At 37.3% G+C, this 25,684-nt stretch overlaps 1 protein-coding gene across 1 annotated transcript in view; it reads left to right on the forward strand.

Moving 5' to 3' along the window:
• The window catches only part of bchs (WD repeat and FYVE domain containing 3 bchs), a 478,767-nt gene that overhangs the window by 37,468 nt on the left and 415,615 nt on the right, over positions 1-25,684 (forward strand). Inside the window, exons 6-10 of the mRNA XM_067152491.2 lie at positions 1,850-2,036; positions 10,840-11,006; positions 12,037-12,239; positions 14,802-14,950; positions 15,048-15,169. Coding sequence (XP_067008592.2) covers positions 1,850-2,036; positions 10,840-11,006; positions 12,037-12,239; positions 14,802-14,950; positions 15,048-15,169 — 828 coding nt within the window. The remainder of the gene's footprint in view (positions 1-1,849; positions 2,037-10,839; positions 11,007-12,036; positions 12,240-14,801; positions 14,951-15,047; positions 15,170-25,684) is intronic.

Consider the following 25,684-nt stretch of genomic DNA (forward strand, 5'->3'; position numbering starts at 1 on the left):
TCAACATAATGGAAAATTACTACATACACCTAGACCAATACTTTAATGCCAGTCATAATCTCAATGAAATCTCAGAGAAACCCAACATACTCTTCGATCTATTTATCACTTTCCTCAGAAACAATAATGCAGCCAACCTAAACTCAATCCTAAATTTAATCAGAGGTACTTTTCCAAGACAATTACACTTTCTCCTGCACCCTTCAGCCCCACCTTAAGCCCTCTTCCTAAGCCATATATAATTATATATGTCATTACAATACAAGAACTTACTGATTTCCATAATTTTTACAACACTCCATTTATACTTTATTCTTTGTTAAAAACCTCTTAGTATGTATATTCCTTGTATTATTAACTATTACCATAATAACATCTCATTTCACTTGTTATTCTTTAAAATAACATTTTCTTAGGATTTCGCCAAAAGTGATCTTTGCTCCAATACGGCTGATGATGACCCCTAGATGGGTCGAAACTAGTACCGTGTAATTTATAATTTTGTGAATATATTTTAGTATTGAAAAGGTGGAAATGTTTACCTTGTTATTATTATTACTTATATATTATTCTCAGTTCAATACGGACCAAAAACATGAAATTCATAACCATTAGCGACTCAGTTAATCGGGACGAAAGAATGAGTTTGTTATTGGGTGGTTCGCACACTGTTAACATCGTCTTTGTCCGTAGTTTCATTGGAGTTGTAGGCCAGGTGTTTTTTCTTGCGTTTCTATGCTTTCCCCCTTGTCAAAGTTGTATGTTAATGTATGAGACATACTGAAGTGTTTTGTATGTGGTAGTTTACGTATTTCAGTGCATAATTTTAATTAGTTTAATGTATTTCAGGGCGTTGTGTTGGTGAATGTTTCTGGTATTTTCTCTTTACGTTATGGCCAAAAATTATATAACAAACGTTATCTCCAAGTCTTCAGTGTTACATATAAATTTCCATTCATTTTACTGTCTAACAAGAGAAACTGTTATGCATTTTGTTGCGTGTGTCAGTGTGATATAAATATTGTTATTCATATATGTCATAAATGAGAATGATTAGGTACATTTTCTTGTAACCATTCGTATGTTTTCTTAGTTTAAGATTTTAAGTTAAAGGTTATTTCACATTGTAACTGTAGGTATGTATGCCTTTTATCCTGTCCTTTTTTCACCTAGACCATGGTGGGAGCAATATATGTGATGAAATCCATGAATTAAAAAATCTTTCTATTTTTAATTTCTATTAGTTGGCAGGTATGCCATAAGCATTTATTTTCCATCCAGCTCCTTGGCTGAATGAATGGTTTTTAGTTCAGAGGGTCCTGGGTTCATTTCCTAACACCAGATCAGGGATTTTAGCACCATGTCTGGTTAATTTCTCTGGTCCGTCTTAATGCTACATCTTTATATATATACATCACACATTATCAACCATCACAGAAAATCTCAGCATTGAAACTGGACTTAATCCACATTAGTCAGGTTTCTGAGTAACTGGGAAAAAGATCTGAAAGAACATAAGGTTTAATTTTCTAAATACTTAATATCAAACTTCATATCTCAGCATATATTCATGAAACATACTAGGTTATTGTTCACAAATACCTGTAGTTTAAATGCCCTCAATTCTTGAGTAACTTATAACATTGCTATTCTTTTCTAATTTCACAGAACAGCCTATACCCCATTCTAAATGTTTTTATAACCAAAAATTTTCTGAACATTAATTTCATAAAACCTTGCTGTTCTTTTTCTTTCAAGGGATTCTTTTTTTAGGGAATGTTGGATATGTAACCATGTATTAGTATTGTGCTCACATTTTATTAATTGTCATTTAAATTGGACTTTATAGACAAAGGCTGTATGGCATTGTGCATAGAGAATATGCAGAGGGTCCAAGAGCTGTCTCCTCTTGAGATAGTGGAGATGTTCGTGACAGTGTTCTGCTTTCTGAAAGACTCGTGTGAAGTGTCACAGACATTATTGGATGATTTCCGTACCTGCCAAGGATATATGTTCCTCTCAGAATTTCTTCTGAAGTAAGTATTACTGTAGAATGTAGCAAATAATTTGTAAAAAACACAAAATTCACAAGCTATACTAATGTCAGTTCTTGACTTCTGAATATTCTGTAGAATAACCTACCCTTATGACTCCAAAACAGAAGAATTTCAAATATTGAGGCAGTACGAATGACAGAATATGACCAAATTAAGTTACTGAATTTTCAACAATGATTTTATCTGTTGTATCGTATGAATTCATTATATGAATTTTCAAATTGATATACTTTTTAAAAATGATAATTTCCCATAGCATTTTCTTTTCAGGGCTAACATTTCAGTTCTTTTACACAAGATATGTATGTTATTTTTATTTATTTAGTGTGTGATGCTTACATGACAACCATCAGAAATTACAAAATAACAATACCTAACTTAAATACTAGTAGACTAGAAGTATAATTGAAAGTAACAAATTATGAAGATAAATGAGGAAATTGTTACAAGAAATGCTGTACCTAGAAGTAAAATAAATTAATAAATAAAATAAACATCATAACACACTTAGATTAACTATATTATGGCTAATATATACACAGCAACAGAAGATACGAATAACTTCTCATTACTGTCAGCATTTACATCGCTTTAGACTGGACTATAGAAGAAGATCTAGATTTTGTATCCATTGCACTGCTTCATGCATTGCTGAATGAAGGTCTTCCACTCTTCCAGGGAAGGCATGAAGTGGACAATCTAGCACAATGTGTTTTATTGTTTCCAGTGAGGCACATCCCCAAAATCATGATTCTCATCCTCGAAACCTCCACAGTGTTCTCCCCAGGACTTTTTTAATGGGCGCACCGCCCAGCTGTTCTTACAGACCGCCTGGCTAACATAACGTAGATGTGTGCTAGTTACATAATATGAACACACCGTTGAGTCGTTGGTTGTTTCGAATTAAAATATAAATACTGTGAAATTGTTTATTTAAATGATAAAAATTTATTGTTGTCAGCATAATTACATTAGAGTTTAAGTAAGTGTTTTGCTTCATTATCACGTAGCGTTGTGCGTAAGCGGCTCTTGGATCACCGTGGAATAGCATGCGAGCACGCGTCTCGATTCCGTATGACGTCACAAACCACACGGCACTCCACAGCAACGGAGTGGCCAAGCACGATGCAATACAAATTGAAGAAATACGCCGTATAATATTGGCCAGGATTGTTAGAGACCATTATAAGAACGAGATAGTGATTGTCATATATTACTAGCGTTCTAAAACACAAAATTCGAACTACATTCTCTCAATATAGAAATACATTTACGAATCAAATAGGAGAGGATTGTCTGTTGCAGCATCATTATTACAGTCATGCATCCCAATGTGATGCTTGGTACCGGCATCCTCCCAGTCACCGTGGTGAAGTCATTAACAGTGTTATACTGATGATGATAATAATGTTGTCTTTACGTACCTGTAACTACTTTGGACGGTTTCCGGAGACGCCTAGGTGCCGGAATTGTGTCCCGTAGGAGTTCTTTTATGTGCCATTAAATCTACCGAGGCTGACATATTTGAGCACATTCAAATACTACCGGACTGAGCCAGGCTCGAACCTGCCAAGTTGGGGTCAGGAGGCCAGCTCCTCAACAGTCTGAGCCGCTCGGCCGGGCAACAATATCACTAGCAGCTACAGGGAAATTACTGACATTCAGTCCTTCAATACTTAATTTCATGAAATGGTAAGGCAAATACCACACTAATATTTGAGATTATCGTAAGTTAAGATTTAACCGAGTTTGGGGTTTTGTTCATTATTTTATTCTTGATTTGAAATGTATGTACTTCGCATATATTGAACCATATCGTTGTCTTGGAGTCATTAAGTGTTATTTTAAACACACTTCCTTCGTTATATCACGATTTTATTCCCGCTAGTTTCGTTGTTACAAGTAATTTTACGAACAGTCAGAGATGCCGACGCGTATTCCCATGGACTCGATTCCAAAGCAGTGTCCATTTTCAGGCATAGAACTCGAGACCGACTTTCTCGACTCCACTCTATCGCTAGCTCATCGCAACGTTTTACCAAATACTTGAATACAATATTTGGTATTGCGCATTTGCTACGGCAGCCATTTTGACGGAAAATATCGATCTACAATCGAATATGAAACATACGAATCGATAGAGTATGTGTTAGTGTTCAGTGTCACCAACTTTGTTGTTTTCGAAGCAAATCTGTTTGTTCGGTGTGCTTTTGGTTTCTTTAACATTTACTACTGCTAACAATGGAGTTCATTTGATTTATAGTTCCGATTTAATTGCATTTTAACTATTGTTAATGTCAGTGTTTTCCATTTGTGCTTTACTTTCTAATTCATCATGAATATTCATATTATTTTCAATCTCTGGCGGGAATTACCTAAATGAACTGCCCGTTTCATTTCTTTGTGTCTTTGACGCCAAGTTGTGTGTTCTCAAAATGAGTAGGAAATCTAGTCAAACATCTACCCTTCTAAGTTTCTTTAAGAAAGAACCTAGTAAAAGTAATAACTCAACACCAGGAGAGATTTCCGAAAAAGACATTGCTGAGGCTGGCTCATCTGGTGAAGTGGAAAGTATTCAAAATGAAAAACCACAAGTGAAGCATTCTTCTAAACACCGCTTATCGGGCATCAGCAATGACTGGTTTAAGCAATTTACATGGTTAGTTGTGAAAGAAAATGGTATGTTATGTTTCACATACATAAAATGTTCATTGAAGAAACCGATGAAGAAGGAAGTGATTTAGGTGACTATACTATGTGCAAGACTTCGAAAGGAGAGTTTAGTTGAACATGAACAAAGCAAGCTGCATACCGATTCTTGTTCAAAATTAAGTGAAAGACATGCATTCGAAGAAATTGGATTTGGGCAAATAGAAAAATCAGTTTTTATTTTAAACAATTTACAGAGAGATGCTTTTCTCGGAGCCCTAAGATCAATGTATTAGTTGGCAAGAAATAAGCTACCACACACTACATTATACGGAAAATTGCTCAAACACTGTTAGGCTATGGGTTGTACATATCTAAAGCATCTTAATATTGGTGACAATGCTAATTACACTTCAGGAAGAATAATGCAGGAGTTACTTGATGTTATAGCTTCAGAAATTAGATATGAAATATTAAAGAACATTCAGCAGATTATTTCAGTGTTCTGTGTGATGAAACTACAGACATTTCTGTACTAAAGCAACTTATTGTGTACATAAAATATGTCAACCAACTTGAAAAAGAGGTTAATGTTAGTTTTGTGTCAACCTGCAACATCATTGATGGTAAAGCTGAGACCATAACAAATAAACTAACTGAAATCCTTGATAATTTAGGATTAAAAACTTGTAATTTGGTAGGTCTAGGATCTGATGGGGCAGCTGTCATGATTGGTAAGCAAAAAGGAGTAGCAACACTGCTAACAGGGAAAACATATGGACTCGTGGTAAACTGTCACTGCATTAACCACTGATTGGCACTTGCTAGTGCCCAGGCAGCAGCTGAAGTGCCTCATTTAGTGAAGTTTAATTACATTTTAAGACAATACTTTTTCTTTTTTCAAAATTCCTCAGTCAGGATGGCTGGTTTAACTGTAATCCAGAATATCATGGACAGCCCTCAAATTAAACTAAAAATGGCAGTGATACTAGATAGTTGTTTCATGACGCTGCTGTACAGTCTTTAAGAAGATCTATGGTGAGTGTTGTTGCTGCACTTGAAAGAGAGGCCACTGAAAGGAATGATATTACAGCTGAAGGCATAAGCAAGTGCATGAAGACATACAATTTCTTAGCTGCAATTATGATGCTTTCAGATATCTTACCTCTTCTGTGCACATTGTCTAGAGCTTGGCAAACGCAAGATATTGACTTGACAGAAATTGAGCCAATCTTAGAAGCCACAAAACTCAGCGTCTTACAATTAAAGACACTCTAGGAAATCATTTTCAAAGTCTCAAGCATCATCTTGCTGGTGAATGGTCAGACTTCCACATCACTTATTCAGATGTCGATGTTGTGATGTTCAAGACAATAATTTATAACAAGTACATAGATACTGTTATGTTCTGTTAGCTTCTGAGTTGCTTCTTGATTTCTACTCTAAAATGGGAAACCCTCTAGTCATAAATTACAATAGCACTAAACTGGAATGGTCTGTTGCATCAAAAATGTTCCAAGGAGAGTCCTACATTGGATTAAGACCTAAACAAATAATGATGAAGTTTGCAACAATATTCGAGCTTAAGGAATATTTTCCAAATTTAGCAAGATTAGCTGCTACTGGACTGTCCATACCTGTGAGCACAGCTGAATGTGAAAGGGGATTTTCGGCTTTGAAGAGAGTTAAAACCTGTTTGAGGAATCGTATGAAGTAGAGCACACTCAACAATTTGATGCTGATTTCACTAGAGGGACCAGACTCAACAGAATTCAATTATGTAAGAGCTGCAGACAACTGGGCCTCAAGGAACGTCATGCTAAAAGTAAATTTCAATTTTTTTTAATGGTAGAAAAAGATATATCTTATTTTGTCTTGTTCGTGATAACCGATAACAGTGAAATCAGTTTTGCAGTTTATGTTTACCTCTCTGATATTATTGTCAATCCAACCAGAGGGAAATAATTTATTTATTGAAATTTTATCATTCATTTTTGAAGTAGTATAACCCCACCCGGCTACTTATTCCTGCCACCCGGCTGACAAAAATTTCTGGGGAGAACACTGCTCCATCAAGATCCTGAGACTCCATCTCTACAGCATGGAAATACCGGACTAGTTATATCTTAATTTTCAGTTGTTTACATTAGAGATTTCCTTAACTAATAGAACTGTACAGATACAATTTTGATATGTATTACCTTGTTTTAATGGCAGACTGTAAGTACAGAAAGTTGGTTCCTTAATAAATGTAAATATATAAGGGGCAGTCAAATGAAAACCGAAAAACTGCTACAATGTGACCATAGAATGGTATTATTCAAAAGAAATTGCCAAAAGTTTTAATACATTTATCCCACTGGGAGACAAGACGATTAATTCCAGTTTTGTAGAAAAAGGTAGGTCACTGACGGATCCACAACCACACCCACTCTTTCACTTCCTCATCCAAATAAAACCAGTGTCCAGAAATGTCATTCTTCAGGTCACCAAAAATATGACGCACATACCTGCCAACTTTCCCGATTTAGGCAGGAGACTCCCGATTTTCGACAGTGTTTCCCGCCTCCCGATTATTCTATTATTTCTCCCGATTTTAGCTTATTTTTTGTGGAACTTCAAATATTTGTTTTCAAATCCCACCATTTCAGCTTTTTTTACGCCAGTGGCAGGAAGTCCGTCGCTCATTGGCCGCTTTCAAACTAAATATCTGCGTTTATTAATGCGAGAAATGTGCGCGAATGTCTGGCTCCATGGCTGAATGGTTAGCATGCTGGCCTTTGATCACTAAATTACAGAATTTCAATAATAACAACTATTCTAGAGATTTTAGGAGCCATTTTGGAGACAATTCTGACTAATTTTAATTTATCTCGGTATAAATAAGAGTATCTGTACATTGCTCAGAATTTAAAAAGAATGATATTTCTGTATCAGTCGTGACTATGATATTTCTGTATCAGTTGTGACCACAGTAACAAGGAAAAATGCATGTCTTAATTTTCCGTAATGTCTGTCTGTATGTATGTACGCACATCACGAGAAAACGGTATATAAATCGGTATATAAAGTTGGGGAATAAGTCGCTACAATCTAGGCCATAAATAATTGTGTTCACTCTGAGTGAAATGGTAGTTTAGGGGAAGGCCTAAAATTTAATTCTCAAATATTTGTTATTATTGGCCCTATCGGTAAATACCACATAATTAAAGTTATATATTATTAAATTTCCTATCGTGTCCGACTCATTGGCTGAATGGTCAGCGTTGAGGTCTTCGGTTCAAAGGGTCCCGGGTTCGATTTCTGGCCAGGTTGGGGATTTTAATTGCCTCTGATGAATTCGTCTGCCCCGGGGACTGGGTGTTTGTGTTTGTCCCAACACTTTCCTCTTCATATTCACACAACACACCACACTACCAACCACCACAGAAACACGCACATAGGGTTGGTGTCAGGAAGGGCATCCGGCCATAGAGCCAAATCCACTTGTGCGACACAGTTCGCACCCGCGAACCCACAGGTATGGAAAAAGTGGTAGGAAAAGAAGAAGATTATTAAATTTCTTATAATTTATGTCTTATACATTTTTACCGTACCGGCTATAACAGGGACATTCATGAATTTGGATTTTTGTTGCTAAATCCATATCAGCACCAAGGTACAAGAAAATGGTTGAACAGAATTTAATGAAAATTGGTATGTAAAGTTGGGGAATAAGGAACTACAATCTACGCTACAAATAATTTTATTCACCCTGTTCGAAATGGTAGTTTAGGGGAAGGTGCCAAAATTTAATTTTAATTACCTATTTAATTGGTCATATCGAAGAGTACTACAAAACAAAAGTTATAGAGAGTACAATTTCTGATTATTTATGTCTTATTCAGTTTTACCGTACCGACTATAATAATATTGTGAAGATGATTATAAGAATGAGAAAAAGGTCATGACCGAACTCGATAGCTGCAGTCGCTTAAGTGCGGTTAGTATCCAGTAATCGGGAGATAGTGGGTTCGAGCTCCACTGTCGGCAGCCTTGATGATGGTTTTCCATGGTTTCCCATTTCCACACCAGGCAAATGCCAGGGCTGTATCTTAATTAAGGCCACGGCCACTTCCTTCCATTTCCTACGCCTTTCCTATCCCATCGTCTCCGTAAGACATATCTGTGTTGGTGCGACGTAAAGCAAATAGCCAAAAAAAAAAAAAGTCGTGAACGAATGATCGCTTGAATAATAACACAAGAGGGAGTCATAAAAGAAAGGAGGACTCACTTTACATTAAATGCTCTAATATCACAGAGTCGGGAGAAAACTAAATGTGAAGGCCTGCAATATAGACAGCTCATAAAATTGATCAGAATGACATTACATTGACCATTGTTTGTTGTGATGTGCTTTGTGTTATCTGCTGCCATTTATTTCGATAGATGGGATTACTGCTGCGTACCTAGTATAACAGCCTGCCTGAATATTAGCGAGAAGTAGCTGGGGAGTTAAATCTCTCTCTTCTTTAGCATAGCATTCCTCTGGTTCATACATTTTCTGATACTACTGGTACGTAACACACTGGATCATCACAGTATTCCAGCTATTCGATCCCTTCTCTGAGGCATTGATTGGAATGAGCAGTGTGCACACTTAAATGGAATAACCACGAACCTACTATGCTGACGTAGCAGGGGGAGAGGTGATACTCCCACGTGGCGTGTTCCAGGTGGCGGATGGGGTGGGCCCTAACCGGCTTGCCGGCGGATTTGAGCGAAATAAAACAGCTCTCATGGACCAAACACACAACCTCCCTGTGGGTGGGGCACGCAGGCGAAGAATACACCCACGGTATGCCCTGCCTGTCGTAAGAGGTGACTAAAAGGGGCGACCTAGGGATGTTTGAATTAGAACCATGAGACTACTGATAATTATTACCACCATGCGGGAACACCTTGGGTCGCTTTTACTTGCGCGTAGTACCACTTTGGTAGGTATACAATAGGTTTGTGATTAGTAGCTACAGTGAATCAGGGTGAGTTTTACAGTACCTGTGATTAGTACCACTCTGTGAGTGCCACCATGGGTCTGCCTTGCCTATGATTAGCACCCACTGTGCGAGGAACACCACGGGATAGTATGAGCCAGGCAAGCATCAATTTTTTAAAATGAGACAAAGTCTCTCATAGTGCATTGGCACTGCTGGTGGCTCCAAGTAGCCTATGCAGTGGCCTCCACGGTATGCACTAGCCATGCGTCTTGGTAGGTGTGTTATTTACCAACTGATGAGCCCAACTTAGCACACTGGGGCGAAACTCTGGCAACCAGGAATGAGTTAGCTGAAAAATGTATAGTGTCCAATAATGGACCAACTATATTGGTATTATAAATTTACTCATTCGGAACAAATATTTCAGGTTCCCTATGGGAATGAACATCTTTATCAACAGTTTTAACTCAATTGAAATTAAGGCTGAAGTAAACGATTGCTTAATTTTAATTTGTTATACTGAAATTAAGTAAGAATGAGATACACCTCAAGATATGGCAGTGTACATCACTGATTTCAGAGGATAGTTTATGTTTTCTCATGTTTAGTTAAATTTCGGAAAGGTTATTCCCATGTAAATTTGTAGCGAGGAGGTTATCAATTCTGTGTGTCCGCTTGAAATATGTTTTCATAATTCATATACAGTTAGGTTAGTTGACGCTTTTTGAAGAAGGAAACTGAAACGTTTGCCACAGAGGCATCGGGAGTGATACTATAACTTTTTCAGAATAAAATTAAACATACACTTTCACATAGTATTGGATTTTGAAATTTAACAAACGAGTAGGCCGTAGTATGGATGTCATCCGCGAAAACGCATGTTTTGAACAAACTGATTGCCTTTTCATACTGATTTGAATGTGTATGAAATTTTTCCCGTCTTTTACGAAAATTCAAATATAGCGACAATCCGCTATAGTGAGTATGCTTTTCGCCATTATAAATTCTTGCTATAACAGGCTTCTGCTGTACATTATCCATCAATGACATTCTTCTTATTGTTTTCTCCCTTGTCATTTTTTTTTTTTCTCTCTCTCTTTCAATATTGCTTGTTTATGATTCAGTATTTCTTGAGTGATATTAGTTGTATATTCCAGACTGGAGCATGACACATCAGCTGAAGCACAGGAGGCCATTCGAAACTTAGTTCTTATGATAGCATCGTTGGCAATGTGTGGTTACATCGAACTGCGTCCCAGTCAAGCGAGTATGGGCTCACTCTTCCAGATGTTGGGCTTCACTGTACCACAGCCTTCAGGTCGTGGTAAATATCTTGCAGACTGAATGGTTAATTCTATCATTGCACATTGTATGTAACTATCCATTTTCTCTGTTATTGCAATCAGTAGGTCTAGCAATTGACTTGTTAACTTATATATGTGTGATTTGCATATATCTGAAATATTCATAAAATATCTTCCTGTTGCTTGTAATTCAGCTCCAGCTACTGAATGCGAGTTTTCAAACGATATCAAGTAGCAATGTGTGAGAAAATTTTGAGTTTTTGTGTTTAGAGAACTTTATGTACAACCTTTTGAACTTAATTTGACTGAATGTGGAACTATATCATATGCATTTCTAGAGAATTTGTCATCATGGAATTTCCACACGTCCAATAATGGACCAACTACATTGGTATTATAAATTTACTTATTCAGAACAAATATTTCAGGTTCCCTATGGGAATTAACATCTTTATCAGCAGTTGTTAACTGATTAGAAATTAAGGCTGAAGTAAACGATCGCTTAATTTTAATGTGTTATACTGAAATTAAGTAAGAATATGATATATCTCAAGATATGGCAGTGTACATCACTGATTTCAGAGATGGTGTAAGGGAAGTCAAGAAGGAAGTAGGAATGTATTGGTACTGTAAGATGAGTGGTGGATATTAAAGTTATTAAAGACGTGGAAACTGAACAATCAACCAGTTTTTCTTGAACAAACATCCATCTGTTGGTGGACATTAAATCTTGTGAATATGTTGCATTTACAGTCTCATGTCCACTTTTGTATTCAATATCATAAACTGTTCAATGCTTGACTGAGCAATAAGTATTCAGTTTTGAGCACAGGATTCCAGACTGTGTGCAAGTATTTGTATCTCACTCGGGTTATGTAGGAATCTGACACTGACATTTGTTGGATGCTGCCAATAAAGTTGGAAAATGATTACTCTGCTGGGGGGTCCAGTAGTTCTGTTAGAGATAGAGAGAAGTTTACAAATTCTTTCATCTTTTGCCCACGTAAATTTTAAATTGGTCTTTCCTCTTATTGATGTTATTGGTTTCAGGAGCAAGTGTACGGAATATCCAGGCATTTCAAGTCCTGCAGTCTGTTTTCCTGAAGTCAAATTGTGCTGCACTCTGCTGTACAATTCTGGATGCCATCTCAAGTGTTTACCATTCAGACAATGCAAATTATTTTATACTAGAAGGACAGCATACTTTGTCACAGTTTGCTGAAAAGATTCACATCAAGCCTCCGGAAATACAGGTATTGTCAATTATCAACTCTTTTGACATTGTTATCTATGAGTCATTATCTCAGTTGATGAACATATCATCCGTTACAAACTCTGAATATTGTATTTCTCTTTAGCTAAGTTCAGTTTAACCTATTTTACCCATATTGAAAATAAATTCCAACTACAATCCGAGTGGAAATTATAATATTACTTGAACTAAAACCTGAAAATTTAATTTTGTGAAATTATATTCTACTACCTTCCTCTTCGTAGTGAGTACCTTAAAAAGAACATTCAGAAAACCCAATGAAGAAAGGCTCACAAAAGAACAAGTATTATTAAATCAGTATAAAAATAAGTAGAGTCAGCTTGCCCAAGTCTAGATTACTAACGTGACAACTAAGATGTCAGCTGTTACCTTTTCGTACTCTTCTAAAATAATATGTTTCAACACCCAAGCTATTAATCCTTGTTAACATACAACATTCCCTGAGCTACTAAAACCTACTGAGAGCCAGTTATATACTGTACATTGATAGCTAGTCAAGTACAGTAAAACTTTGTTGTAGTGACATTGGTTTCAGCAACACTTTGTCTATAGCATCAGATATTCTGTGGTACATTCAGTACACATTACTTTAATAACAGTGTTTAACAGTCTTAGTGAATACAACAAACATATATGCATTTACCTTGCATGTAACTTCATTCTTAAACCCACCATGTGAGGTTTTCCGTGGTTTCCCATTTTCACACCAGGCAAATGCTGGGGCTGTACCTTAATTAAGGCCACGGCCGCTTCCTTCCAACTCCTAGGCCTTTCCTATCCCATCGTCGCCATAAGACCTATCTGTGTCGGTGCGACGTAAAGCCCATAGCAAAAAAGAAACCCACCATGTGAGAACTTAACCTTTTCACTCTGGTGTAGCGAGTATGGTGGCGAGACCCTCTAGACACGAGCAGCGGGTGGCTCACCGAGGCCGCCATATGGGATGCTTGTCTTGCTCCGCTCCCCCATATGCAGTCGGCTCATGATGTGAAGAGAGGACAGGCAGAGTTTAAAAGTATTTTATTTTATTTGTAATGTGTATTTGGTGAAATGCTTATGATTATATTTTAGCAATTTTCATTCAGGCAAAGCTTCCCATCCTCCGTTTAGATCTGTGGCTTTGGACATGGCACTTGCGGAGTTGAAAGCTTGTTTTGTTTCTTATTGTAAATTTTATTTTTAGTTCCCTTTATTTCAATTGTATTAATTACATATGATATTTTTACGCAAATATTAACTTTAAATTACAATACTGAATTTAAGCAAATAATCTCCGCATATTAAAAAAATTAATTCGAGGCACGAAATTGGGGTGTGGGTTTTATTTGCGTCAAGGCTGGCAAACACGCTCGTGGTTCATGTAGTTTTCAATATTGGGTGTACAGTTATGCTTTGTGTAACCGCAGATGGAAGAAAGCTACCCCCATGTGTCGTATTTAAATGGAAAACAATTCAGACTTTTATTTCAAAACTGCCTTTACAGTTTTTTAAATAGTATTTTACAGAGTAATTTAAATTCAAATTTTCTTAGCATCACAATAGAATGTGTCTTCTGAGTCTTTCATTTTCACGCCCTTCGTGGCCCTTGCCTTTCTTCGTCCGTTCCTTCATTTTTTGAAGTGACGGATCCCTTCTTCTTCTTTTTCCTCTCTCTCTACCCCCTGTGGGTGGGGGACGCAAACGAAAAATACACCCACGGTATCCCTGCCTGTCGTGAGATGTGACTAAAAGGGGCGACCAAGGGATGATTGTCTTAGAACCATGAAACTACTTTTGATTAGTACCATCATGCGGGAAACACCATGGGTCACCTTTACTTCCGAGTAATACCACTATATTAGGTACACAATAGGTTTGTGATTAGTAGCAGCAGTGTGTGTGGACTGTGGGTTTCCAGTACCCGTGAGTCGTACCCATGTGAGCAACACCACGGATCTGGGCATTGCCTGTGAGTTGTACCTACTATGTGAGGAACACCACGGGAATACTGGCGCCCGTGATTAGTACACCTAGGTGATGAACTTCATCGGTTTGCGTTGGCTATGAGTGGCGCCATTGTGTGAGGAACACCATAGGTCTGCGTTACCTGTACGACGTACAACACTTGTTAGTAGTACCATAATGTTTGGAACACCGTGAGTTTACGCTACCTTTGATTAGTACCGCAACTTGAGAAATACCATGGTTCTCCTTTACTAGCGATAAGTGCCATTATGCGGGATCGTTGACATAGATATTGACCCATTTAAACAAGCATCCTCGATTCAGGATTGGGCTTTGGAAGCAGTCCCTTAGTCAGTAATATTGTTTATGGGAATGTGAGGCATTGCGCGTCTTATCCACTGATTGTTTTAAGTTCATATTCATCAATTCATTCCTCTTCATCACATTTTGAATTCTGGTCAGTGGATGAATTTTGTACTTTTAAATTGTAATCGCAGTTTGTCTCATTTCGTACCATAGGGGCCGATGACCTAGATGTTAGGCCCCTCTAAACAACAAGCGTCATCATCATCAATGCTATGTTTCTTTTCTGTTCCAGGAAAAATTCTTCCAGCTATTGGAGTTCATTGTATTCCAGCTGAATTTTGTTCCTTGCAAAGAATTGATATCATTATCTATTTTACTGAAGGGTCAGGCATCTGTTAGTTGCAGTATCATCTGTATGAAGACACTCCTTAATATCTTAAGGTAATACTAGATAGTAACCCAATATTTAAAAAGGTGTAGTTTGATAACAGTATTTTGCTAAAGGAAAAAATTTCTTATCTAGGTACTTCCATTTCAGGCACAATACAATTTTTAAAGATGTTTATCGAGATGTTGGTATCCTGGAAGTGTTTGTAACATGTCTACACCGGTATGCAGCCCTCTTAAAGGAAAGAAAACAGGCACAGGAGGAAGACAAAGGTTTGTTTAGAAACTTCCTTATTTTGAATTAGTTATTTCATTGTATAATTATCATTTCATACTGATGTACAGTAATGTAAACAGATATTGATACACCAGATTGCTGATAATCTGGACGAGATGTAAGAGACTTCTTAAGATTACTGATCACAAATAAGAAAGAAAATGTTAATTTTGCTCGATATGTGATACAGTGAATATCTTGTTGAAATACACCATCGCCATCTAGAGCTGGACCCTTATGGTGAAACACCTGAACATAACTTTTTATGGACATTCAGAAGCATATTGATTATGGGACAGGGACATTTTCTGTGATTTTTCTTTGCACTCAAAAGAAACATAATGGCCACAATCTTCAAATTGGCTTTCATCGTAAAATACTGTATAATTCTTCTCATCTTCTACTTGCGCCAAAAATCTTTGATGTGTTAGTGCAACATTTAATCACCACTAATCTTCTACACTGGTAGACACTGATTCCTTGACAGTGTATGCCTCCAAAAATCTGCAAAAAACTATAGTAACATGAATATGTTGTCCACTCTGATGTTTGTCTGAGTCTTTTCTCTTTCTAATGAGTAAACAGCCCAATTTTGGTAAAGTTTTTTTTTTTTTTTTCTCCATCCCCAGGTTCCTTTCTTCATTGACAAGAAGGTTTCAGTTTCTCGGAATACAGTAGAAGTCAGCTGTAACAAGTATGGCATATAACGAGAGCCCCGTTATCATAGGTTATGATTTTCATTTCCATGTTGATGTATAACTACCGTATTTACGCGAATAATATGCGCATAATTTTAAAAAATAATTGAGGCACAAAATTAGGGTTCGGGTTTTATTTGCGTCAATGTTGGCAATTTTTCAAAATCCGCCTTCCTAAAGTTACGGTGCAGGGATTATTCGGTGGCGGGGATTATTCGCGTAAATACGGTAATATAATAGGGTTTGAAGGATGTTCCACCATTCAACACAATGTCAAATATTTGAAATTTAGTAAGCGAAGACCGGTTTCGACTCCCTTGGAGTCATCATCATTTCTTGTAGAATAATTAAATCAAGGGGAAATCTGATAACAATCATCATGAGGATTGACTTCATATATCTCAATAGGTTGATATAAAACATATTGACAAAATTACATACACAATGGCAATTGCCTAAATACATATCAATAGGTTGACATGAAAGATAATGACAAATTATATACACAGTGACATGAAACGCTTGGCACTTTAAGAAAGTTCTTGGATCTGGGTTAAAATTACTGCCGTGTGTTTGTAGAATACGGAATAGACTTGTTGGTCTCATTTCATTGAAAATATATGACCTAGTTGAAAGAAAACATAGTTGACAATAAAAAATATGACAAATATAGAAATTGCTTTGCTCTAGGTCACGTAATCTTGCAGTGCTTTTGTACATTATGGATCAGACTTGTTGGTCTTGTGGAGAGCTGATGTTGAGAATAATTGGTAGATTAAATTAGCTGAGGGGTCGGGGGAATATCCTTCATTATGGAACATCTGCTTTTCAAGTTGAAACTGTCATCTACTATTGTTTTTACGTATAATTTTGTCTTGTAAACAAGCAGCTTACAACAGCTGTATTAATAGATTATTGAAAATTCCCATGAGTAATTAAAACAAACCGAAAAAAAATTAGAATAATAAAACAAATTTCCAAAGCAAATGGCTACAACCCAGAAATGATAGACAAACTTATATGTTAAAAAAAAAAAAAGTTAAAAGAAAAATGAAAAACCACGAGAGAAGAAAGGAAATCTCGGAACGTAATCAATTAGTAACATTTACGCATTTTGGAAATCAGGTTTTTAAAATTGCTAATATATTCAAGAAATTTAACTCAAAACAGCATTTAGAACCAGAAATAAAATATCAGAACATATATATATAATGCACATAGTATCAACAAAAAAGATGTTTACACCAATTCGGAAGTATACAGGCTCACTTGTAACGACTGCAAAATGTTTTACAGAGGAAGGACTGGCCGAGCCTTAAATCAAAGATATCAAGAACATTTCAAGGCAATAAAGTACAACAAATATTCAGCTTTTGTGGAACACATTTATAACTAGGGTAGTACAAAAGTAGTACAAAATATGCAATCAAATGTGCCCAAAAAACTAGCTAAATATGACCTAAAAACTATAAAATATGACCTAAAAAAGTGTAAAATATGACATGAATTTTTGGGATAGGTAGAGTATCACTAACTTACAGTAAATGTCTTAAGTGCCAAAACGTGTTCAGCGATAATACACCAGACACATTTAATCATACAAACTGACAGAGAGCTACAGTACATTAAAATTTTCTACATTCATTCAGTATCATAGCCTTGAGATGCAGTTCTTGCTCAGTTTTCCTAAAAGAAAACAAAAAAAACCTGAAGTATTAGCATACTTTACGATATCTGTCGGCGTAAGTTAGAAGACTGCCTAATAGGAAGTTTATTGAGTTCATAATCGTACATACCTCTTAATCTTCTTCTTTGCCAGCATTGCACATCACGACCATGTGCATTCTTAGGCTGTCGAAAAGAAATCTCCTTCGAAGGTCGCTCAGTATTTTCTGGTACTGGGAGAAGCTCCTTTCTCCGTCACATGATGTCACAGGAGCGTATTTAAACATAGTCAGTTCACTGCTGCTCAACTGCGGGTCGTTTTCACCTAAACCAGATCCATTACCCTCTAAAATTGGCACCAGTTATGCACATTGTTGCGCATCCTTCATTTGCACTCAGCATCTTACTAAGTTTGTTCTTCACCGCAACTGACACTGTACTTCTTGCTTGTTCTGCTTTGGATACCATGTCCTTTACTATTCCCGAACTTTCACATAATTCTAAACCAGCAGTTTCTAGGTGAGGGATAGTTTTCGATTGATCTCTATAATTTTAAGAAATATATACTACTTGTCCCGACAAATCATTGGAAAACGGTTCCTGTGCAATTTTTATTGACGATGCCTCACTTCTGTCAAAAGTAGAAACAATTTCTTGCACAGTTTCGTAGTGTTCACAGTAGTACTCTACTGCGTTAAGCCATGTTCTCCATCGGGTGAGCACTGGCTGAGGAGGAAGTGGAAGCGAAGGTGCATGATCTTTGAATTTTGCCACCTTCAGTGGAGCCTTCACAAATATTTTCTTGATGTTGTATATTAACCGGTCAACATCAGGAAAATTCTACCATATTTCTTCAGCAACTCTGTGCAATCCGTGAGCAAGACACGTTAAATGGACCATTTTTGGGTAAAGTACCTGAAGTCCCCTTGCTGCTTTCGCCATGTAACAGCAACATTTGCTCTTGCTTAACTTCATCATCCCACAAAAGCTTCATGGCATTGTCAAAAAGTATTGCAATTGTGGAATGGTTTGCTGCATCTAGAACCTCCGAATGAAGTAAATATACATTGCCCGGACGATCCACGAGAAGCGTGCCAATTATAACATTCGCAACATACCTACCACAAACAACTGTAGTTTCATCAACAGATACCCAGACGCTATTGTTGCCTACACTAATTCTAATTTTTTGAAGTGCGTCTTCATAACAGGAGGGCAAATAACTTTTTCGCAATCTTACCTCGTCCGGGATCGACTGTGTTGTGTAAGAATTTTTGGAGCCGGGCTGAGTGGCTCTGACGGTTAAGGCACTGGCCTTCTAACCCCAACTTGGCAGGTTCGATCCTGGCTCAGTCCGGTGGTATTTGAAGGTGCTTAAATACGACAGCCTCGTGTCGGTAGATTTACTGGCACGTAAAAGAACTCCTGCGGGACTAAATTCCGGCACCTCGGCGTCTCCGAAGACCGTAAGAGTAGTTATTGGGACGTAAAGCAAATAACATTATTATTATTATTATTATTATTAGAATTTTTGGAAGTGTTCATTGTTCACTTTGTTAAGCGGAATATTGGTAGATACCAACATTTCGCACAGGTCTTTTGAGAAATCGGAAAGTTTGGTTGACGAAGATTTTGCTGTATCGAACAAAAGAGCCTGCCAGCTCTGCTCAGAAGACTTTATGGTTAGCCGTAGCGCAGTGCTGTTGCACGTTAAATCGCTTTATCGCCGCTACTTAACTACACACGCTTTATAAAAAATAATTGTTCCGTCAGTACTGAACGTCTCTTCACTGAACTCTTTCATATACTTTAATTTTACAGCTTCACTACACTTCACTTTCGGCACGATGGGGTTCACTGCAGTACTACAAGTGTGACCAATCTGTTTAAGTCCGTTGGTAGTGAAAGAGCAAGGGAGCTTTAACTTGACCCTGCAAGAAAGAACTGGGCGAGATATAACATGGCATTTCCTTGTTTGCTAATTGCTTCTTAGCTAAATATATCTACTGGAGTGACATCCTATTGAAAGGCGGAAACACACTATCGTCATGTTCCGTGATCTCACGCGTACAGTGTCACAATCTAACTTATACAGAAAGATGTGCCAAAAGATGTCCGTAGAGGAGCGCCTTCTTTAAATCAGGTCTTCTAAACCTGTTACCTGCCTGTTACTGGAAAAGAAAGAAAAATATATCTGCTACACTTGAGAAATCCTGTGTTTGAAACTCGACGTAGATAACACGTACCTTGTTAATGATGCCTCAATTTAAACAAAAATGCTGAAATTATAACCAAATATGATCTTATATCACTAAAATGAGCATAATATGACCAAAACATTAAAAATGGCCAAAATATGCATTTATAGGCAACATCAAATTGCTTTAAACATGGTCAGGGACCCATCATTCAAACTTATTTTTCAGATTTCGGGTAAAAAGAGCTCAGGAAAAAAAAAAAGACCTTTCCTTAACATTCGAACCTTATTTATAACAATAATCATAACTTCCTAGGGATTGAAAAGGACATGAACTTAATTGTTAAAGGTAATTATGGATTTGAACTAAATACCCGCAAAAACATTGAAATATTCCTGGTGCAGATAATGGAACCTGATAAAATTTTAAATGAAACAGTCACAAGCAACATATTGTTTACAACCCTGAGGTGACGTTATCATCATGTGCTTCCAGCGTGCCTCGTACTTAAAGCTAAATGTTTGTCTAATACTAGATCACGAGGTTAATCCAGCCCTTCCTATGGTATGTCACATACGTTTGTTACATCATTAAGTTTTATATGTATTGTGTGCATACTTTTACACTTTTTCTTTTTCTTTTGCAGTTGATGTCAGTAGGGCTCCATTAACTGTTTTAAAACTCAATGTGACAACACACTCATGTAAAATCGAATTTTCAAAAAAATATTTCTACACTGATGATGGTCCTTAGAGTCCGAAAACCGGTTCTGAAATAAAATTTAGCGAGCTGATACGACTGTATACGACTACGCGGTGTAGGGAGCAACGCCTCCGCCTGTCACCCAGCGGCCCTGGGTTCGATTCCCGGCCGGGTCAGGGGTTTTTAATTGTAAATGATGAATATCCATGGCATGGGGACTGGGTGTTTGTTTCGTCCTTAACGTTCCTTTCTTCACATTCAACACTTTACACTTATGCCATTTACAAAATACACGCAGGTTCCTCACATATGGAGCAAGTAGGGGCAGAAGATCTTTCTAGGTTTACGCCCCAAACAAGTAGCATTAAAAAAAAAAAACTACTACCGGCACTGTTAATAAGATGGCGTTGATATTTTATAATGATTATAAAAGAAAGTCTGACAACAAAGTCTTACACATAATGAGCTTTAGTGTGGAATAGGGACACAAAGAGCTACAGAACACATTGGACACCACCGGTACGTCTCTTTTCTCGTTACTTTCCCATTTTCCGCTTTTCCTTTATCTGCACAGACTTCATAAATGCACGTTAGTTTTGCTTTCTTTTCTGTTGGAGGAATCCTCTCAACAAAATGCCGTCCTAGCAATCTGTTGGAGGCTGTACTTGATCCTGGTTGCTGGTGGACATCTGTTCCAGATTTTGCTAAAAGAGCTTCACCTAACTCAACCATGAACTGTTGTAGGTATCAATTTTTTCTGATACCCACATCCTGGGTTTCCCGGTACATCACAAATGCATTTGTGTTAGCCGTAACAAACATGGAAGAACAACTTTTTCCACCATTTCAGTTGCTTCCTTTCAAAGGAATAATATGCTATCATCTGATCACTCCTGTCTACCCCTGTTTTATTCACATTGTAGTCGAGGTTAGCATCTGGTTTAGATTTAATTTTGGGGCCCTCTCTTGTGCGATCATCATCATCAGACGTGGTCGCCTTGTGACAAGCTGACAAAAGTAAGACATCCCTTGTGTCCTTCCACTTTAAACAGAGAAGATGATTTTTGTGCACAAATACTAATTCGCCTCTTACAGAACAATGTGATTCTGAGGCAACTCTTTTCTGTTGGGCGTAAAAATTCCTACAGCTTTAGTCTTCCTTTCCCATAAAAAGTCAAAAAACTGCAGAGGGAACTATAATACCTGTCCATGTAAACAGTATGGCCTAGTAAGAAGTGGAATAATACCAGTGTCTGCAGCACCTTTCCCAGAATAGACTTCCATTTTCAAAACGTACCCTAAAAAAGCATCGCAAACAACAAATATCTTTATAACATATTTTTCGGGTTTGTTTTTCATGTACACTTTGAAATGAATATGACCACGAAAACCACACATTCCTTCATCAACTGTTAGTTTAGAGTATGGAACGTAAGAAGAGCAAAATGTATGAAGGAGACTGTCAAAGAAAGGGCGGATTTTATGTAATGGATCATGGTTTGGCTGCCCACAAGGAATGTATATTGTGTTATCATTCAAATGAAAGTTTAAAAGAATCGTTTTGAAATGGTTTCTGCTCATAACAGATGATGAAAATGGAGTCGGAAGAAATGCACTTTTTGACTAATAGTCACTCAGTTTTGGTTTCTTTACAAGGCACATATGAATGACAACTGCGAGAAATGAGTAAATCTCATAACTTGACTGGTCGCTATAAGCTCCACAAACTTTTTGGTTTGAATTTCATTGTTCATCTTAGTTTTCAGTGACGGAGGCAGCATACCTGTTAGTCTCGGAGTTGAAGAGTTTCACCATTGTTTCGAGAAGAAAAATTGAATAACAATCTAGCGTCCAATCTCCATATCACAGTGGAGCGGACACACCCGATTGTTCTTGAAAAATGGACTACCGGGCGAGTTGGCCGTGCGCGTAGAGGCGCGCTGCTGTGAGCTTGCATCCGGGAGATAGTAGGTTCGAATCCCACTATCGGCAGCCCTGAAGATGGTTTTCCGTGGTTTCCCATTTTCACACCAGGCAAATGCTGGGGCTGTACCTTAATTAAGGCCACGGCCGCTTCCTTCCAACTCCTAGGCCTTTCCTATCCCATCGTCGCCATAAGACCTATCTGTGTCGGTGCGACGTAAAGCCCATAGCAGAGAAAAATGGACTCTTGAGGCGGAGAATCGGTGAAAGTCCAACCTTATTCAGTATCTGTAGACTTCCTACAAGTGTTGGTACCATAAGCACAGCGTTTAAGCCTTTTTGGACCTGGCACGATGTCAGGAACCGCATCCAAATAACCAGAAGTACCCGGCGAATGTGAATCACTCCCTGCCTTTGAATTATCGCTTGCATCACTTCGTTCTAAAATGAAGAAAACTACATTACTAATTTATTTCCAAATGAATCTCCAGTCATACAAAGATCATGAAACATTAGGTAAACAAACTACAAAGTGAAAAATCAAACCTGGGTAGAATATGATAGAATAGATTATAAATACCTTCATCACTAACATGAAGTTCGAAATCAGGGGCTAGATCTGAATCATCTACCTCTTCTTCTGAACCACTGTCATCAAAAATCTCTTCTAATATCTCTACAGTTCTACTCTCATTCAATGATCCACTCATGATAGCAGAAACATATCACAGTCTAAACACTTCGCACGATGTAAATAAAGCTCTGAAAGCGTGCACCTTGGGCAGCTGGAAGCATGGAGTGTAGAAGTGAACACATGCCAAAATAAGCTGCTATAAGTTCGAGAAAACAACAGAAGACACGAGCACACGGAATAGCTGTTATAAAAGTTCTACAAAGTGGTATATATAGTTTCCACCCAATTCTCGTTCTGGCTGTGTTAACAATGTAATAAATACACGGGCCCGAGTTAGCCTCGAGCGTGGTCAGTCTGCGCTGTTACCCCACCCCGATACACCCTCGGGCTCGGTTTCCAATGTGTTAACTCGTTAGAAATAAAGGCTAAATAAACGATCGCTTAATTTTATTGCTCTACACTGAGATATGGCAGAGCGCATCATTGATTTCTGAGGTTAGATTATATTTTGTCACGTCTAGTTAAATTTCAGTAAGGCTATTCCCATCTAAATTTATAGTGAAAATGTTAACACTTTTCTACTGGTGCTTGGAATGTGTTTTTGTGATACATATAGTATGGTTAAGTATGGTGACGCTGTTTGAATAAGAAAACTGAAACATTTGCCACAAAATGTGATCGGTCATCTTCGGTACCATATCGTTTTCTCGCTATATACACTTGTGAGCGTGTATGACGTTCCCAGGTGATGTCGGAGTCGATTAGTAATGCCTGTCGACTGCTGTTCTCTAAAAGAAAATTCAAAATGAAAGAGGATAACACGTTTTCGTAATAAATGCATAAATAATGTGGCCGATAGCAGTTAACTCGTTAGAAATAAAGGCTGAAGTAAACGATCGCTTAATTTTTAATGTTATGTACTGAAATTAAGTATGAATGTGTTACACCAAGATATGGCAGAGTACATCACTGATTCAGAGGATAGTTCATATTTTCTTGCGTCTAGTTGAATTTTGGAAAGCCATGTAATTTTGTAGCGAGTAGGTTATCATTTCTCTACGTGTGCTTGAAATATGTTTTCATGATGCATATATGGTTATGTTAGGAGACGCTATTCGAAGAAGAAAACTGGAACGTTTGCCACAGAGGCCTCTGGAATGATACTATAAATTTTTTCAGAATGAAATTAAACATGCACTTTCATGTAGTATCGGATTTCGAAATATAACAAATGAGCAACCCATAGCATGGATATCATCTGCGAAAACGCAAGTTTTGAACAAACTGATTGGGGTGGGCTTTTTCCCAACTTTTACGGAAAATCGGATATAACGGCAATCCATTATAGCAAGTAAATTTTTCGCTGTTACGAATTCTCGCTATAATGGACTTCCACTGTAATTCAAAACAGCGTGTACCATAGTTGTACTAACACCTCCATTACAGTGTGTGTCATAGAAATTATTTCTGTTAAAGTCCCAATTACAAGTTATGAATCTCATTATTGGTCCATATTGAGCGACAATATATTTTTTACTTAAAACTTTTATTTGAAATATTCACCTTTTCAATACAACATAGGTTTTATTCTACATTAAAAAAAACTTTACATTGTTTCTGTTTTATTATGGGATGTGTTTTGCTCGTATTTTGGGTATCATCAACCATGTTTCTTAACTCATTGAATCAAAATATCCAGGATCCTGGGTATTTGTATTCCTATAAAATCTTTAAAATTAAATGCTAACTTGGAAGTTGTTTAAAAAATATGTTTTGTATAACTTTCTGTTTTATGTAGACATCTGACTATTTTTTATCATTACGGCTGGTGGAGTATGCAAGACAATGATAATACGTAGGTGGTTTGAAAAGTTCTCGGAATGTACTAGAATTAAGTATCTTACCTCGGTGGAACTGCTTTTATTTTTCAACGGTATCCCTGTAGACTAATGCATTTGGTCCAGCGATGTTCCAATGCCTTGATCCCATCTCGAAAATGAGATTCCTCCAGGCCTGCAAAATACTTCTCCAATTCGGCTGTCAGTTCTTCCCTTATAGAAAATCTCCGTCCACCGAGGAAAATTTTCAGCTTAGGGAATAGATGAAAGACTGATGGTGCCAAATCAGGTGAATAAGGTGGATGTGGCAACAATTCGTACCCCAGTTCTTGAAGTTTTGCCATGGCAATAACACTTGTATGCGGCGGAGCGTTGTCCTGATGAAAGATGACCTTTTTCCTTGCCAAACCAGGCCTTGTTTTGCGTATTTTTTCCTGTAGTTGGTCTAGGAGGTTTGCATAGTATTGTCCCGTAATTGTTTGGCCAGTAGGAAGATATGTATCACAGAAGAGAAAAGAAAATATCCACGTAATCAATACAAATTTATTATAAGCTACTGTATTACAGTACCAGTTTCGACTCCTTATGAGTCATCTTCAGCTGTACATTATCTTTTACATTAGTCTAAGTTAAGATTCTGCCTTGCTGAGTAAAACGGTTGCAATAAACAGTGATATTAGGCATATTTTAAAATACAAAGGCCGGCTATATATACATCCAGTGTCAAGTGTGTCTATGGGTCTAAAATCTTGTTAATCAACTTATTTCAAATGATATAGATATATAAACATATTAAAATATTCACAAACATAGTAAAATTGCACATTAACATAGTAAAATTGCATATTAAAAT

This window comes from Anabrus simplex, chromosome 8 (genome assembly GCF_040414725.1).
Source record: "Anabrus simplex isolate iqAnaSimp1 chromosome 8, ASM4041472v1, whole genome shotgun sequence".
NCBI classification, from domain to species: domain Eukaryota; kingdom Metazoa; phylum Arthropoda; class Insecta; order Orthoptera; family Tettigoniidae; genus Anabrus; species Anabrus simplex.